The sequence below is a fragment of the Gekko japonicus genome, unplaced genomic scaffold (assembly GCF_001447785.1).
Source record: "Gekko japonicus isolate JY-2015 unplaced genomic scaffold, Gekko_japonicus_V1.1 scaffold298, whole genome shotgun sequence".
NCBI lineage: Eukaryota > Metazoa > Chordata > Lepidosauria > Squamata > Gekkonidae > Gekko > Gekko japonicus.
The window spans coordinates 483008-500267 of NW_015163615.1; the positions used below are offsets into that span (position 1 = coordinate 483008).

The 17260-nt window shown below is 41.6% G+C and overlaps 1 protein-coding gene across 4 annotated transcripts in view; it reads left to right on the forward strand.

Moving 5' to 3' along the window:
* Nucleotides 1-17260, forward strand: part of DAG1 (dystroglycan 1) — a 92249-nt gene that overhangs the window by 58590 nt on the left and 16399 nt on the right. For 3 of the 4 annotated variants that reach the window (XM_015407410.1, XM_015407412.1, XM_015407411.1), the window contains exon 2: nucleotides 7931-8338. In XM_015407410.1, the coding sequence (XP_015262896.1) occupies nucleotides 8042-8338 (297 nt within the window). In that variant the 5' untranslated portion in view covers nucleotides 7931-8041. Of the gene's footprint in view, nucleotides 1-7930; nucleotides 8339-8442; nucleotides 8508-17260 lie in introns of those variants that run through there. The other variant, XM_015407413.1, reaches the window with a different exon arrangement.

Here is a 17260-nt window from a genome sequence, read left to right on the forward strand (position 1 = left end):
CCCCGCAGTCTTGTGTTCCCTCCCTTGCACTAATTGCTTGTGGGCTGCATACGAGCCCTGAACAGGCCAGTTCTAGACCCCAGACCTGTGTCAGTGAGTGTACTTGCTCGTTTGCAACACAGTCCCTACGTCTTTATTTAGCTTCTAAATTCCGTGTGTTCTTCTGTTCAGCATGCTGTTTTCCAAGCTACTGCTACTTTAAGTAATCAGACCTGTATCAGAGTTCATCCTCCCTCCCTTCAGCAATGCCATTGGGATTATGAACAAAACTCTGGGGAACTTTCAGTCATGACATTTGAAGTGCAAAATTGTGTATAATCCCAATTTGAGAAATGGTAATTGAATCTGTATTCTAAGACTAGTAGACTTCTTGTATGTACACTCTTCTTGGGGAGAGGGGTTATGATCCTGGGCTGTATTGCAGCCCCGCTCAGCTCTGTTCCGTAGGTTCACTTGCAGCCTTCTCGTTTTTTTCCTAGTTTTTTTATTTTTGCCTGTTATCAGGAATATGGTAGCTCCAGTTTCTATTGCCTTACTTAATGCATGAATAAGCTTTGGTAAATTTTAACAAAACCATAGCTCTAGAAAGCTTAAAGGTGCAGAGAAAACACCAATTAGATTTGTTATTCTGAGCTGCATGTGGCTCCCGAGCCACAGTTTGGCCACCCCTGATCTACTGGTCATATGGGCAGAACAAAATCATATTTGTGCCAGTCAGAGATAGTGATGTTCTGGAAAAGTTTGTGGGTTTCTCTTGCTGCTGCAAAGATATGAATTTTATCATATCTTTTTATCATATCTTTGCAGCAGCAAAAGAGAAACCCACAAACCTTTCCAGAACATCACTATCTCTGACTGGCGTAGATCGGGGTGGCCAAACTGTGGCTCGAGAGCCACATGCAGCTCTTTCACACGTATTGTGTGGCTCCCAACAGGGTGGCTGGGGAAGCAAAGGGGAGACATGCCTCCCCGATCAGTCTTCCATTCCCCAGCCAGTTTCCCCCCTCCCTGGGTAGGCATGAGATTGGGGGGGGGGCAGAGAAAGAAATCAACTTTAGATGTGTTTTCAAAGCCCCCCCCCCCCCCCCCCCGGCCCCGGGGAGAGGGGTTGGAGGACACATTAAACATTAAAGTTGCTTTCTTTCCACCTCTCCCTCCCCCCTCCCCCCATCTATTCCCTCCAGAATTTGCTTGCTTCGTCTGTCTGTCTGTCTGTCTGTCTCTCTCTCACACAACTAAATATTATTATTCTCTCTCTCTCACACACACAAACACACAACTAAATATTATTATCAATCTCTGTTTTTACCCCTTTTGTTTTATTTTTGGCAGTCTCATTTAATGTTAATAAAAAGCAAGTTTGCATATTTTCCAATAAAAATGTGTGTGTAGTAATTGTCCATGTCTTGCAGCTCTCAAGTATCTGATGTTTATTCTTTGTGGCTCTTACGTCAAGCAAGTTTGGCCACCCCTGCAGTAGATTCTTCCAAAGAGAGACCTTTACAGATATAGAGCCTAATTTATTTTTTGGGCACAGTAACAAATAATGTGATAGATCTTCCACAACACTTTTACCATGAATACAGTTCCGAGTCCAGTGGAACCTTTTGCATACGGAAGCTTATACCTTGAATAAAACTTTGTTTGGCCTTAAAGGTACCACTGGCCTCAAACTTTGTTCTCCTGTTTCAAACCCACATGGCTACCCACCTGAATCTATCTTCATGAATACAGTGTTCAGGGGTGGAAAATGGTCAGTAAAATCAGTAAAAGTCAGTTTTTTCATCTTGGTCAGTAATTTGTCAGATTTTTTAAAAAATGGTCAGTAAAGTCAGTATCTCTTTCATTTTTATTAATGCAGTTTGTGTTTTTTTTTGGTTTCATTATTGCATTTTGGGGAAAATATGATGGCTTCCCAGTGAGAAGTTTAGATTGTTTATAGTTCATTTATGAAGTACTTTAAGCACTTTGTTCCTAAGAGTAAAAGTGATTTGGTGAAATCTTCCACAAGTATAGAAACATAATTAACCTCTTAAAACATGAGACAATGAAAACAGAGGTGACTTTTTTTGCACAAGTGCCCACTTATTTACAAAGTTCACTGGAGTGTTCCAGAAATGTGATGCACAGTGAAGTAAAAACACTCACAAGAACTATGAATTGTGTTTGTAAGAGTTCAGCACCATTGTCTCTTGAAGCTTTCAGTGATGAGCACTACATACCTATGAAAGAAGTAGTCAGTGAAAGTAGAATCTCTGACGAACTGAAAAAACTTTCTGAAAAGGAGCAGCTACTCTTTTTAATGGGAGCAAAAAAAAATTCATAGCAGCCTGCAAACACTTTTTACTCCAGTCATCTTTGGACAAGCTCATTCTCAGATATCTTCAATGTTTAGCTCCAGCACAGAGGGTCAAGGAAGGAACCCACAAGGATATAATGAAAGTAGCAGCAGCACTCCCGATGGATATTCCACTGGACATGATTGCGGATGAATGGAAACTTCTTAGACTTGAAGATGAAACTGCCAGTGAAACATGCTGCATAGATACATACTGGAATCAGTTCTTTGAAAAGACACGCCCATCTTGAGATCCAAAATACCCACTGGTTACCAAGGTGGTGAAAGCAGCATTATCATTATTGCATGGTAGTACAGATATAGAAAGTGGGTTTTCAAAAACTTGACACATTTTGAACAGTGAAAGGGCCAGGATATCAGAGAGAACTTTGAATGCCCACCTAACCGTCAAACAAACTTTATATCATGTATATGAAAACAATGTATACCATGTTAATATCACAGCTTTTACAGATGGCAAGAGCAGCTCATGTTCATTATAAGCAATATTGTGATGGAACAGTGTGCCATTAAAGAGGAGCAAAAAGAAAAGAAAGAAGGGGGAAAGGCAGAGGAGTTAGAAAGGTTTAAGAAGATAGACAGTGAAAAGGAATAGTATACAAGAGAAGGAAGCAAAACTGAAAAAGCTGAGACAACAGAACAAGAAGAGGATGATTGCTTGAATGTTGCCAAATGATGCAACCAAACGTGTAAAGGAGGCTGCTGAGAAAAAGGATATGATGGGATTCAACACAGTACAGCTCATGCTAGAAGGAGTGGAGAAACCAATGCAAGAAGAGGACAAGGGGGAAAAAATGCTTGCGGATGCAGTGCAGAAAACTGTTGAGAAACGAAAGAGTTTATTAACTTTTTAAATCAAAAAACCAAAGATAAAGTAAAAGCAAAGACAAGTCTACCTTACAGTAATTATGTTTTGTTGTCATAATGATTACTTTATGTGTGGTTTTTAATGTTTTGCTGTTTTATTATCTACAGTGTGATTATTTTTAAAAGGGAGTCTTTTTTTGCCTTAAATTTTGTACAATAATGAAAACATTGTCCTATCTTCGTTTTAAAACATTCAGTAAAAAGGTGTGCAATCCTTTTATCTGGATCACATCTGACTATGGCACTGGCTGTGGGGATGGTGGAGGCCAGATAATAATCATTTTTAATGAAGTCCTAGTTTTACTTTTAAAACGCTAGTTTATCAATAGGCTGACATTAAATTGTTCAGTAATTTGCAGGATTTTTGTCAGTATTTTGGTCAGTTGTTTGTCAGTATTTTGTCAGTTTATTTGGAAATTGGTCAGTAAGATCAGTATTTTTGACCCTCTGACTAGTTTCCACCCCTGAGTGTTTCAGATCATATGGGATTTCTTTAAGAGCCATCAAAACTTGTGAAACGCTTCTTTTGTTTGGTAATTTGGAGTGAGTGACAGATAATAGCCTTGAACTGCCATATTGTGTGTGGCAAATGAATGTATAGTGTCTTCAGACAAGACTGGAATGACCTCCTTAAAGTCTGATAACATTACAAAAGGTACTAAATGCAAGGCACAAGTATAGTTGCTCCAGATGTGAACTGATGGATGTTGGTGATCAGGGCTTCTAGAGAAGATTTCCTAATGACTCAAGTTTCACACTAATTGGCTTGAACAATCAAATGTTCTGTTTATTACATTGTACCTGATAGTATTACAGAAATTATTTGTGCCATTTCAATTTAATGATGAAATGAGTGGCTGGAATGTAGGAGGCAGCTTGGAACGTGCCATTCACCCAATAAACATCTGGGCTAAAATCCCCGGTGTAGTCTCATCCATCCATTTAAGTTGGTCTTGCTGCTAGATCATTTTGTGCAGAATGCTATGAGATGGGAGTATATGGTGATTGAGGGTTGGCAGTGTATGTTCACAATAAATAGCAAGAATTAACTTTTCTTTCTTTTTCTGGGGGCACATGGTTTTCAGCAGTCATGCTTATTTTTCTTTCTAGATTGCTCCCATGGGCCACATTATTGCTAGTGATAGATGTAGGAGAAACTGTGTGAAATGAATACAGTAAGATTTGATCAAAGAAGTGATTGTGGGAAAAGGCACCTTGTTACTGCATGTATCTGCTAACTTGTGTTACTGTACATATCTGCTAACCTGATGTTGGATTTTTAAAAAAAATCAGCACCACAGAGGCAGTCTAGCTGTGAAGCAACTCAGATCCTGTACTGGAAGGATATAAAGCAAGTAAACTCAAAACACAGTTTTATTCCTAAATTATACCGAGAAGGATCAAATTTTGAATAGGTAGAATACTTGTGAAAACAACGAGCTTGTTTTGGCTTGTCTAGCCTGTGCTTATCCATGGTAAATAGAATAAATTATCGTATGGCATTGTGTGTGGAGATCCTAGGATTGTCTGGCAACCTGAAGCTCTAGCTCTTTTTTAGCTTTATGCAGCGAGCTAGGCTTATTTGGGGGAGCCCGCTGGTAGAGCTGCAACTCACTGAGGGTCACCCAGCTTGGCTTCAAATGGAGGAGGGCGGAATCGAACCCAGCTCTCCAGATCAGAGTTTGTTGCTCTTAACCACTGCACCATGCTGGCTTCATGGTTTAACACAGTGACATGTGGCATATGATGCAAGAACACTTAAGGCTTGCTTTGGAAAGCTGGGCAGTTTTATTGTAATCATGTTGCTTGAAATACCCAGAATCCCTGAACTGAGCTTCTGCTATGTTTGTGAGCAGTCTGGTCTTCCTGCCGCCAAGTCATTATGCTTTAAATTCATGTTTCTTTTTGTTCCAAGAATAGATGCTGGAATGTATTTTACAGGCTGGTAGACGGTGTCACAGTCAAACGTTCCTCCATTGTTGTTTCATCCTTGACGGGACTGAACTTTGACTCTGTGTTAATTTGGTTCTTGATCTTTATACTCAAACATTTGTTCTACTGCTGGCAACAAATAGTCTTTTCTTTTGATCTCCTGAAGAATTCTGTACATTGAAATGCATGTTTTTAAATGCTATAGATAGGTTTATACACTAAAGTAAGAAGTACCTCCTACAGGCATCTCCATAACCTTTGGGCTCCAAGTGAAGATTTCTGAGTATGTCTGGAGTGAAAATGCTTGCATCCCACCTGCTTTCTTGTTAGACTCACAAGGGCTGTTTTTCCCCTCTCCCAGGAAGAAATAGTTAAAGGAACAGTGATCAGCTATTCTTAGATGTCAAGGATATCTTCAAAGGTATTGCTGCTACTTGGTACGATAAGGAAGGAAAGATTAATCATTTGCCCTTACGCTGGCCATTTAGACAAAGCCCTAGAGTCAAAGGATTTGATCTATCAGAATAATTTTATTTCACACTCATTACTCTGAGAAAGTGTAAAGAGAGTGCTTTATTTTGTATTTATATAATATGTCATATTTCTGCCTCAGTTGAAACACTCAAGAAGATGGCCTCTAATACATAAAACAAAAACAATATAAATTCCACATTGAATAGCAGCTATAACAGCAGTGGAAACAGCAGCTAGTAATAAAGTTTACTGTGGCAGGAACCTTTCTATTTTAAAATTGCCAAAAACTAAAGGAAACAAGACAGACTTCACCCAGTGGCTTAAAGATGACCAAGGTGGCACCAGACAAAATCCCTTGCCTCAGGCTGTGAGGGCCTGGCTTGGTTGCCTTTAACAGCGCCTTCAGACTGTCACTTGGCTCCACCAGAGTATTTCCCTAGCCAGAAGGATTCGTGGACCATGACTTTCTTGCCTCTCATTCTGCTGCAACCCAAAATACCCTCCCCTGTGCTGTTCCTGGGTGTCCCAGGGGCAACATTTCAGAAAGCATTTTGAACTGTACCAGAAAGGGAGAAAGTGGGCAGAAATCCATCTGTCTGTGGAAACACTGCAATGGGGACCAAGCCATTAACTGAACTTAGATTCTCAGGTAGTTTTGCCTGTTTATATCTAAATGCACAGGTGGGAAGAATATGTGCATCTCCCTATACTTGTGATGTGGTTGTAAGCCTTTTGAATACACTGATGAATTGGAGAATGAATTGGAGAAAGGGGGTGATTGTGCCAGTGCCAACATATTATGGATTTGTCATACAGTGGTGATGGAAGGTTCTACACAGAGCAAAGGACACAGGAGTATTTTGTCCTGATGTTAAAATCTACAGCCACAGACAAAGCCATTTGTCAGTCTTGCCTGTTCCTCTTTCCATGTGATTCTCCTCTATGCCTTCCAGTCCTTTTGTACTTTAATCAGTAGCTGCTACACACAACTATCCCTAAGATGCTTTAAGATTCTTCCAAATACTGAAGATCGGCCATTGGTTCAGACAGTCTTTTCTGTAGTGGAATGCTTCCATAAAATCCCAGCCTTGAAATCTGTGTTCTTCACAATTGGGCTAAAGCCTGTTCTGCTAGCATCTTGAACAAATGAATGTAGGAGGAATATATAGATATAAAATCCATGCGAGAAACTGTCTTAAAAACAAAGCATGTTAAAGTTTATGGGGAAAGCAGCAAAGGTGAATGCTTAAAATGCTTAAAAAGCAGCATTCACCATTGCTTTGCGTTGAGGGCATCTGAGCAATAGAGTATGCCTCATTTTATTTTAACAAAGACAGAGCTGGGAAAAGAGCTTGACTTATTATTTGTACTATTATTTGTGTTATTATTCGTATTATTATAAACACATTTGCTTCCTCTGTGTCTGGATTTGTAAATCTGACTTGCTGCAACACTAAATCTCTCTTCTTCCTCTTCCTCTTCCTCCTCCTCCTCCTCCTCCTCCTCCACTACTACTACTACTACTACTACTACTACTACTACTACTACTACTACTACTACTACTACTACTACTACTACTACTACTACTACTACTACTACTACTACTACTACTACTACTACTACTACTACTACTACTACTACTACTACTACTACTACTACTACTACTACTACTACTACTACTACTACTACTACTACTACTACTACTACTACTACTACTACTACTACTACTACTACTACTACTACTACTACTACTACTACTACTATTCTTCTTTTTCTTCCTCCTCCCCCTCCCCCCAATGAATAGTGGCTTGGATCCACTGGAGTGTTTCTGCAGATGAAACAGTTTCCACTTGTGGAGCGTGACCTTCTCCCCTACCCCCTTGGTACAGGGAACCCGCCTGGAGCAGCATTTGGGGGAGCACTTTAAGCTGCAGTGATGGGGGAGGCAAGAAAGTTGCACTTTGTAGACAGAAATTGTTCAGCCCATGGAAGTGCTCCCAGTGTAAGAAGCTGGGGCCCAAGCCATCATTTCACTTGGAGGAAAAGAGAAGAGGGTGTAGGTGGGATGTCTTGCAAAAAGGGATTCCATTTTGATGGTAGAGATTTGCTCTCACATATCTACAATTGTCTAGAAGCTCTTTTGACTGTGGCATTTAAAAAGGGGATCTCCACAACTTTAGGAAGTTGGGCTTCAGCAGCCAGAAGCTTCCCATGTCTTAGCCAGCTGGCAAACTTGGGTACCATTTAAAAGGGATACAGTGACGTTTATGCTCATATGTCTCTTGTTTTCTTTTACAGATCTCAAGCCTGGCAACAATGAATCTGGTGTGAAGAAGTGGTGGATGCACACCTCTGGCTCTTCATAGCTGGCTGGCTTCTGGATACCCTTTTCTGGCTAGAATATTGTACATGGTGCGTGCGGAGAGAATGACTCTTGGATTTGTACAGCTGCCCCCAGTGCTGGGGAGGACTTTACTGGTGCTGATGGTGACTTCTTCTGTTAAGTGCCACTGGCCCAGCGAGGCCTCAGAAGTTGTACGGGACTGGGAAAATCAGCTAGAGGCCTCCATGCATTCGGTGCTTTCAGATCTCCGAGAAAGTGTGCCAGCCGTGGTGGGGATTCCAGACAGCTCTGCCGTAGTGGGTCGTTCCTTCAAAGTCACCATCCCAACAGACCTAATAGCTTCCAATGGAGAAATTATCCAGGTGAGGATATTAGGCCCTGCTTTCTTCCTTTGCTGTGCCCATATTTTATCTCTTTCCATCCGCAGTGTCTATACTTCTAAAAAAAAATACCAGGGTCAGTGCCCTGTAAGTCCAAATGGTGAAGATAATGATGGAAGAAAAGTATGCAGTATTTTCCAGAATGTCTAAGGTAAATCACTTTATGGTATCTGGAATGTTTTCGTTGGAATCTGAAATTTGACACTGGGATGGGGGGGTAGAGTTGGTAACAAACTAAAGAAGCTAGAGAAAGGGGCAAAGAAGTGCTTGCTCTGTTACAACTTTGCAGCTATTTTACCTGGACCGTAACAATGTGGGTGTCTTTCTAGATGCCTTCAAACGGAAAGGGTGGCTGCAATAGCATACTTTGTATTACATGGAATACATCCTTTTCTAGGCTCATTCACTATGGATAGCAATATGTAGAAGCTACAAACAGTAAACCCACAAATGTCAACAGTAAGAGAATCATAAAGCTATATTTAAAATATATAGGAGATGCAATCGGATATGTGAGTTCCAGGCCATAAATGGCTTTGAAACATGCAGACAGCCAACAAAACTGTTTTAAGGTCGGCAAAATGTGTTTGGTCCGATACCCCTGCCAGGAGGCAAGCCACCATGTTTTACACCAAATGAAGTTTCCAAAGTATACAGCCCAAAGTCAAGGAGTTACCGAGATGGTATAGGTGCGGACAGTTCTGGCCTTAAATAGGCAAGCTATCTAAAAGGAAAAGCAACAGACCTGAAGCTGCGACCATTTCTGGCCTGAAGGAAAGCGTTGCAGTGTCCAGAAGAAGTTCTGCCATTAACCCGCTCACACGGGTTAATTTTATAGTTGTCCTGGACAGCAAGACGAAGTATGCAGTTACACCAATTATTGTAGAGGCGGTTACTAACTATTGTAGAGGTGGTTAATGCAGCAGGAAGAACATGGAATAAGGTACAGAACAGTTTCCCAGAGATGTAAAGAATCAGGAAGCACTACAGGTGTCAACATTACTCTCTTTCCCCTCTTTTTAATAAAAGCACCATTTATCTGTCTCAACACTGAAGAACAACTGTTGTATCTCACACTTGGTTTATTGCACTGGCATTGTGGGGATTACAAAACACAAAGAATTAGTGAAGAGGGTGAACTGCAGTTGCTCAGAACAGATAAACCAACGTAATTTAGAAAGAAATGGCCGTCTTGTCGTGCCTGTTTAAAGGTACCTGGGAGTGCTAGTCAGTGCCCTATGAGTCCAAATGCCTTGGTTGTCATACAGCCTCTGACATTGGCTGTCAAGAAGGATCTCATTTGCACTTACTGTGTTGTATTTTAAAGTAGAACTCTTAACTTGATGAAGCTTTCCATAAACCATCTTTGTGCATGAGCTGCTTCAGTATTCTGTATTCAGACTATTGCTTTGCTAGCCACATTGTTTGCATAGTACATTTGTAGAAAGCCCAATGGTGGGTGTTGCCTTACAGCATGAAGGTCAAGAGAAAGTGATAGCTACTGATAGCTGCTAGTGGCGTGCAAGAATCTGTTTGTGGGCTGTTAAGTGGTTCCCAAGCTGTATATAAAAAAGTGGAGGATCTTCAGGTTTACTCACTAAGATGGTCTTCAGATGGAGGAAGGTACAAGTAAACGAGAGGTGTGTGTCTCAGGCAACCACAAAACGTTCAGAGGTTTCTGCAGAGCTAAAGACTAAATGTTGATATAGCAAGACCAAGAAAGCATCCCAAGTAGCTCTGTACACAAGCCTGATCTTGTAGGCAGCCCTTTTTCTTAGAAAGTAAATTGTTCCTTCTCTAACTTTCTATCTGTATGTGATCTGAATTGCTTTATGAAGAATTCATAAAATGCCTAAAATCAGGAGAACTATTCTTTGCTGATTAGTTATGGCTTTGTAATCTTCATAATACAGGCCACTTAATCTTATTCAGTAACTGGGATAAATAGTTTCCATAATCATAAATATTTTTGCTTGACAAAAACACGTTTTTAAACCAAGCTTTCGCTTTGAAGACTCCAGGGGCAACACATTTGCCCTTTCTTTGGCTAATTAATCAGCCTCATCCCTAAATTTATGCCCTAGTAGCTATTTTACAGTTGTTTAATTCTAGCAATCTGTGACCTGCCAAGCAACTTTCCGTTGAGTTTTTAGTACCAGATCTTCATAGCCATAAACATGCTTCATCCGTACAGTCAGTATTTTAATGTTTTTTAAGTTCTAACGTGCTTAGGTCTTCAAATAACTTTTGGCAGTATATAGTACATGCAGATTTCTCTTGGCTTGTTTTGCAGATTTTTGTGTTAGAAATCTTAAACCTCAGAAATGAACTCATTTCACCTTTGTAAGCAAGTCTGTAGAAATTACCAGCTCATAACAATTTTATTGCAGCCTGTCTCTTTAAATATAACCAGGGCTATTTTAGGGCAGGAACACACAGGAACGGAGTTCCGGCTGGCTTCAGAGTTTGGCCATGCCCACTACAGCCAAAACCTCTGCGTGCATGGCTACAGAGGGAAGGCCTGGAGAGCGACCTCCCCCCCGGTGACGCCAAGGCAGGTGGGCCAGGGGGGCCCTGAAAGGATCGGGGAGGCATTTAAATGCCTCCCCATGCCTTCCCTGGCCTGTCCAAGGACTGGCTTATCCAGGCTCCCTGCAGCCGTGGGGCGCCTGGCCAAGCCAAGGGAAGGCACAGGGGTGTGGCCTAATATGCGAATGTGCTGCACTGTCAGGGGTGCGGCCTAATATGCTAATGAATTTTCTGCTGTTGGGTGTGGCCTATTATGCTAATGAGTTCCTGCTGGTTTTTTCTACCAAAAAAGCCCTGAATATAACTAAGTAAAACAAATCAATTGGCACCTTGAGGCAAAGTTTATTTCAGCATAAGCTTTCATGAGTCAGACCTCACTACTTCAGATGCATAATATGAAATGAAAAAAATCACACCAGTCCTTATAACCACAATCACTGAGGGGCAGGAGGGGAGGAAGGTGGAGTTTTGGCACAAAGTTTTGTAGCAGATAATTCCCAATGAGGCCATACGCAAGGCACAGGAACAGACATCGTGGTTACACTTAATGATGAGAGAGGTCACATGTTTCAGCCTCTCATGGAGTTAAAAAAAGCAAGAGCCCAGTAGCATCCTAAAGACTAACAAAATTTATGGCTGAGTATGAACTTTTGTAAGTCACTGCTCTCTTCTTCAGGTCCCAGAAGGTATCTGAAGAAGTGAGCAGTGACTCACGAAAGCTCATACCCTGCCATAAATTTTATTAGTCTTTAAGGTGCTACTGGACTCTTGCTCTTTTCTACTAATACAGACAGACTAACATGGCTACCCATCTTGATCTATCTTCATGGGGTTCAGTTGCTGAGAGATGAAGTTGCAGAGAGATAAGGCAAAAGTCCACAAAACAAGTCCCTTCCATGAAAGTTTAGTGTGAGTCATAAGACAGGGAATACAGTGTGATACAGCATAATAGTATGATGTTGATAGAAGAACTCATTAGCATCTCTGAAGGGTGGGTTATACTGTCTCTGTTTAGGCCCAGATGTGATGTGGTATTTCATGTTTTGATGAGCTCTTATTTAGCTGTGGACAGCTGAGCCCCATGAGAAGCTGGAACCCTTGATCTCTCATAGTTAAGTGTAACAACCACGTCTGTTCAGTCCTTTACACATGGACTCATTCAGAAAGATTTACTACAGTGAAGAAATGAGGTCTGACTTACAGAAGTTTATGCTGTGAAATAAACTTGATTAGTCTTAAAGATGACAGTTGATTTCTGTTTTATGTTCTACAACGAAACTTATTCTTTTGCACATATGGCTATGTTAGTCGTTTTATAGTGGCCTGAAAAGGATAGAAAACAAGCCTCTCACTCGCATTTGCAGAAGACTTCATGCCTTACAGGCAGTCCAGGTGAGTTCGCCACTTGGCCTGCACAGTGCACACTTGCAAAAGCAATTTAAAGGGAATGCTTGGGCTTCCCATCATAAACCCCACGAACCGGCAAAACCACATTGATGAGCCTGGGAGGTTTGTATAGGGATGGGGGCATGAACCGAGGCTTATTCTTGGTGCTTGGGGGGGGGCAACAGTGGGAGGGCTTCTAGTGTTGGCCCCACTGCTGGACCTCCTGATGGCACCTGGTATTTTTTGGCCACTGTGTGATAGAGAGTTGGACTAGAAGGGCCATTGGCCTGATCCAACATTGGCTTCTCTTATGTTCTTATGAACCATGAACTGGGCCCAGTTTGTGATTAATTTAAGTTCGTAATTTGGTTCATGCCCATCCCTACAGGAGAGCATCTGGAAGTCAGTATTAGTTTGGTACTAGGCTCACCAGTGCCACTACAAATTAAAAATGGCTTCTCCCTGAATGTGCTTTTTAGGATGGCGTTAGCCTTTCTGCCAGAATGGGTGCTGTAACACATAGGGAAGCAATAATAACCTAGCAAATAATTACCTTACCTTCCTGTCTTGTCATGCTGCTGATTAAAATCCCACAGTGATTATTCAGCCTTCCTGCAGAGTAAACTATCCATCTAGTAAACTCCCAGACCCAGCCCTACTTCGGCAAGGGAAGGAACTGATGCTCAGTAAACAAAAGAAGCAATTAGTGGATAAGTTGGTGGTGATGACTTCTGTTGAACATTACCAGGCAGACTTCTGACTTCTCTAGTGAGAAACAGACCAGCCTTTGACAGCTGGTATTTCCTTGGGAATGGAGTGATGGACCAGTTGGAACCTTCCTCAAAAGCTACAGCCAGCCTTAAAGGTCCATTAAGAGGCTCTATGGCGTGTAGCAAAATGGAAGTGTGGAGTTTTTCTATTGGAGTTAGATTCCTAAGTAATTTATATTTTTTCACTGTGTTCAGTATATAGGTTGAAGGATGCTGATCATGTACATAACTGATGTAGAGACGGCATTGAACTGCCCAGAGCAAAACCAAATCCCATTCATTTAATAGGTTCCACTTAGCTGATGACTCCATTTAAATGGTGTTCTGGTGACTGATAAACCAGTTGGCAATAAATCTGAGCAAAGCTGCTTTGCGGGCTCAAACAGGAGACTTCTTTTCACAAGGCCAATAACTGTTACCATCTGCCGGCGAGGCTTTTATTTAACAGGTTTATTCTTATTGGATATTAAGGAGATTTCATCCACAAACAGGATCTGAAGAGTTTCACTTGCAGAAACCAAACAGGCTCATTATCTGCTGTTAGTGCAGTCACATGTGCAGGACTCCAGTCTGTCCCTATTAATGCCAACAGTTCTGCTATAAGAGACATTTTCCTAGAGCTTTCAGAAGGGAAGAGGAGTAGTCATTTATGCTGATCCCCCCCCCCCTTTGGGGGCTTCTGTTAAGGAGATTAACCCATGGATTTCTAACTGAACATGAACTCAAGATTAGGGTCAACACGGTGCAAAGAGCACTTTCTGTGAAAGCTTCAGGCTAATGCAGTGGGAGCAATTGGCAGGCTGCCTGTTAACTAATGGATTTAGAGTTTTGCGTGCCTGGGTCTGTGGGAACTTGATGCTGCCTGTCACATGCTGCCGTGCTTCAGTAACACCTGTGGGCTCTTTGGGGATCTGATCACAGAGGCCCCTGGAAAGGAACTTTTGGAGATTTGTCCAAAGCCTTGCAGTGCCATCTATGGCGAAGAGGTTTGGCCTCTTAACTTTCAATAACAGGCTCCAAACTTGGAAAAAGGTTACTCAGGTTACAGACCAACTTCTTGGTCTGAAAATGCTTAAATCTCAACAGTGCTAGTTATGAATGGCTCCCGCCAGCGTTTGGGAGTTCAAAGTCTGAGAGAAGGGAACCAGTGAGTAACAGCATATACTAGTGCATGGCCTGGATGAAGGTCACTGCTTGAGCCCTGGTGCCAACTCAGACATAAGGGGTATCTGCCGACTGTAAGGAATAGCAGCAAAGGATGATTTGGAGCCTTGACCATCAGTAAGCACCTAGTATCTGGTACAAATGTTGTCTGACTGATTTCTATCCCTCTGGCCTTTTGCATAGGAAAAAGGTCATATAAAAACAAGCAGCGCTGTTCAAAGTTTGGTGTCCTGTTTGGGGCTTCTAACAAAAAATGGGTAGCAGGGTACAGGCAACAGGCTCATCCAAGAACACATCATCCAGCTAGAACAGACTAAATGAATTGTGTTTTTTTTCCAGACGGGCAGCCTTTGCTGATGAAAGGAGCATTTCATTGGACATTCAGTGTTTCACAGTAACCACCCAGTGAAATTAATGGCATGCCCATTTGTTGTGCAAGAGAGGAAATCTTTGTCCTCTGAATAGCTTCTTTATGGGTACATCTGGAAACGAAGGCGTTACAGTGGGAGTGACAGAATGGTATTAGCTGGAACATCTGTTCAGACCTTTACTGATCTATGAACAATACCGTCTATCAGCGAGCTTATATAATCGGCTCAATGGCAAGTATCTTGGTGAATTTGGGTCAGTTCCACATCTGTAAAATGGGTCTGGCCAAGAATCTAATATGCGCAGCAGAGGTCCTCAAGGTGCGGCTTGTTCTGTCTTCCATTCTCTTAGAGCTCCTGATGAAGTTGAGTGTGTTGATTTAGAAAAAATAAATAAAACCTGTCCCTTATGTTTTTAAACACCTGAGGCTTGGTGCACTAGTTTTTTAAAGATTGTAAGCTTTTAGGCAGACCCCTTCTATCTCTTAATCCTTTAATTGTAAAGTACCTAGTTGTAGGTGTTTCGTAAATGAATAATTAGCATTCCAGTGTGAGCATCATTGCTCCCTCTAGTGGGTACAGTGAATAATTGGAGGTTAGATTGAGTATGTACTGAATTCTTGGGTGGTCCCAAAATAAAGGACATTAAGGGAATTCTTGGGTGGTCCCAAAATAAAGGAGATTAGAGTGCATAATAACGTGGACTTTGGAATCTTCAGAAAATATAAATAACAATTTACTTCAGTATTTTGGTTTTTGCCTTTATTTTGTAGGATGCAATCCATAGAACATCTTTTCCTCCTAAATTTCTGACCTTTGGGTTTGACTCATGCTTAAAACCCTTGATCAATAAAGCCCAACTGTGACTAATGGTTTCCAGATGGCACTGAAATGTAAGGGAATTGGTTTTTGGAAAAATGTGGGGAAATTCTAGTTCTGTACATAAGGAATTTATGGAATCCATTGCTACAAAAAGCGGTGACAGCTACTAGTCTAGATTGCTTTCCTTAGAAGAATTAGATTTTCTGTCTGTCATAGTGGCAAAAATAAACTTCTTCTAAAGAAGTAATTGATATCTGGGACAAACTGGACAACTGGACAAACTGGATAACTAAGTGCATCTCACCCTGCTTCCAGGGTTAGGTTAGCCACTTTGGGAGACAGAGTGCTAGACTACATGACTCTTGGGTCTTAGCATAAAAGCTGACTTGCTTGATAATAATAGTGAACTCGGCATTATTGGAGGTTCTGCCAAAATGTGTAATCCTCATTGGTGTGCAGTGGCATGCATAAATCCAAATGGTTTCAGCATTCAGAGTCCTTTAATGGTGTCTAGATTTCAGCTGAATGTTGACAGCTTTAGTTCCCAGTACTGTTAGGAGAAAAAAAACATAGTAGGTTTACCCAGGGGTCATTTTGTAGAAAAAGAGGCGCAGGAGCTCATTAGCATAACTCATTAGCATAATTTATTTGTATATGCCACACCCCCTGACATCACCAGAAGTGTGTCAGAAGGCAACACCCACCGCTCAGGCTCCACTGGACAGTTTTGAATTGCTAGCTATTGGGGGGGACGGGGACGTGCAGATCTGTCTGCGCAGAGGAGGGAGAGCTTGTACCTGAATAAAACTTGGTCTTAAATGTGCCACTGGACTGTTTTGGACCAGGGGGCCGGGGGGAGCTCTGCAACTTACTTGGCTGCTTCTTGCTCTGACTGAGGGCTGCTGGGAACAGGGGGTGGGGCTTGTTACATGTGCCCGCCCCCTGGGCTCTTTACTGCCAGAGCTTCGCTCCTGTGTGCTCCTGCAGGAAATGACCCCTGAGTTTACCCAATGAGAACACCATCAAAAATTTGTTCTCCCTATGCCAAATAACAAATGCAAAGATCTCTCCCTTACCCTTACCCTAGCGCTCTGAAATATTCTAGTGGTCATACTCTGAGGTCACTGGATGTGAAAAGTCCATCAAAACTAACATCCATTTCTTGGAACTTGTGTAAAATAAAAGTTTGTGACATCTTGTTTGCATGCAGGTTTAATCCCTGGCCTATTCAGTTAACTAGTATCTTAGGTAGCAGCTTTCTTTGCTTGAACCACTGCCAATCAGAATGCACTAATGAGCTAGGCAGACAAATTACTTTGTATATGGCAACTTCACATATTCATGTGTGAGTGAGAGTTCAGTGCCTGGCAGTAAACAGGATCTCTTCAGAATGTGTGTATATATGCACACAATGTGAATTTATAACTAGCATTACGTACTATGCTTTAGATCAGGGGTGGCCAAACTGCAGCTCGGGAGCCACGTGTGGCTCTTTCACACAGTCTAATTTAATGCTAATAAAAAGCAAATTTGCATATTTTTCAATAAACATGTGTGTGTAATATTTGTTGATGTCTTGCAGCTCTCAAACATCTGACGTTTATTCTATGTGGCTGTTACGTTAAGCAAGTTTGGCCACCCCTGGTTTAGATGCAAGTCATCACAGGACTTCATTTTCAAGGTGGTCAAGAGGGGAGCCAGGATACAGATACTGTAAATAACTATTAAATAAGCTGATAGTATAATACAGCAATTGTATTTGTTCATTCCAAATTGCACTAGGTACTATGAAATACTTTATTGTAAATGTAGAAAATGGGGCACCCAATTAGATTGGGCTGGCCTACTGCTGCCGCCTTTTTTCA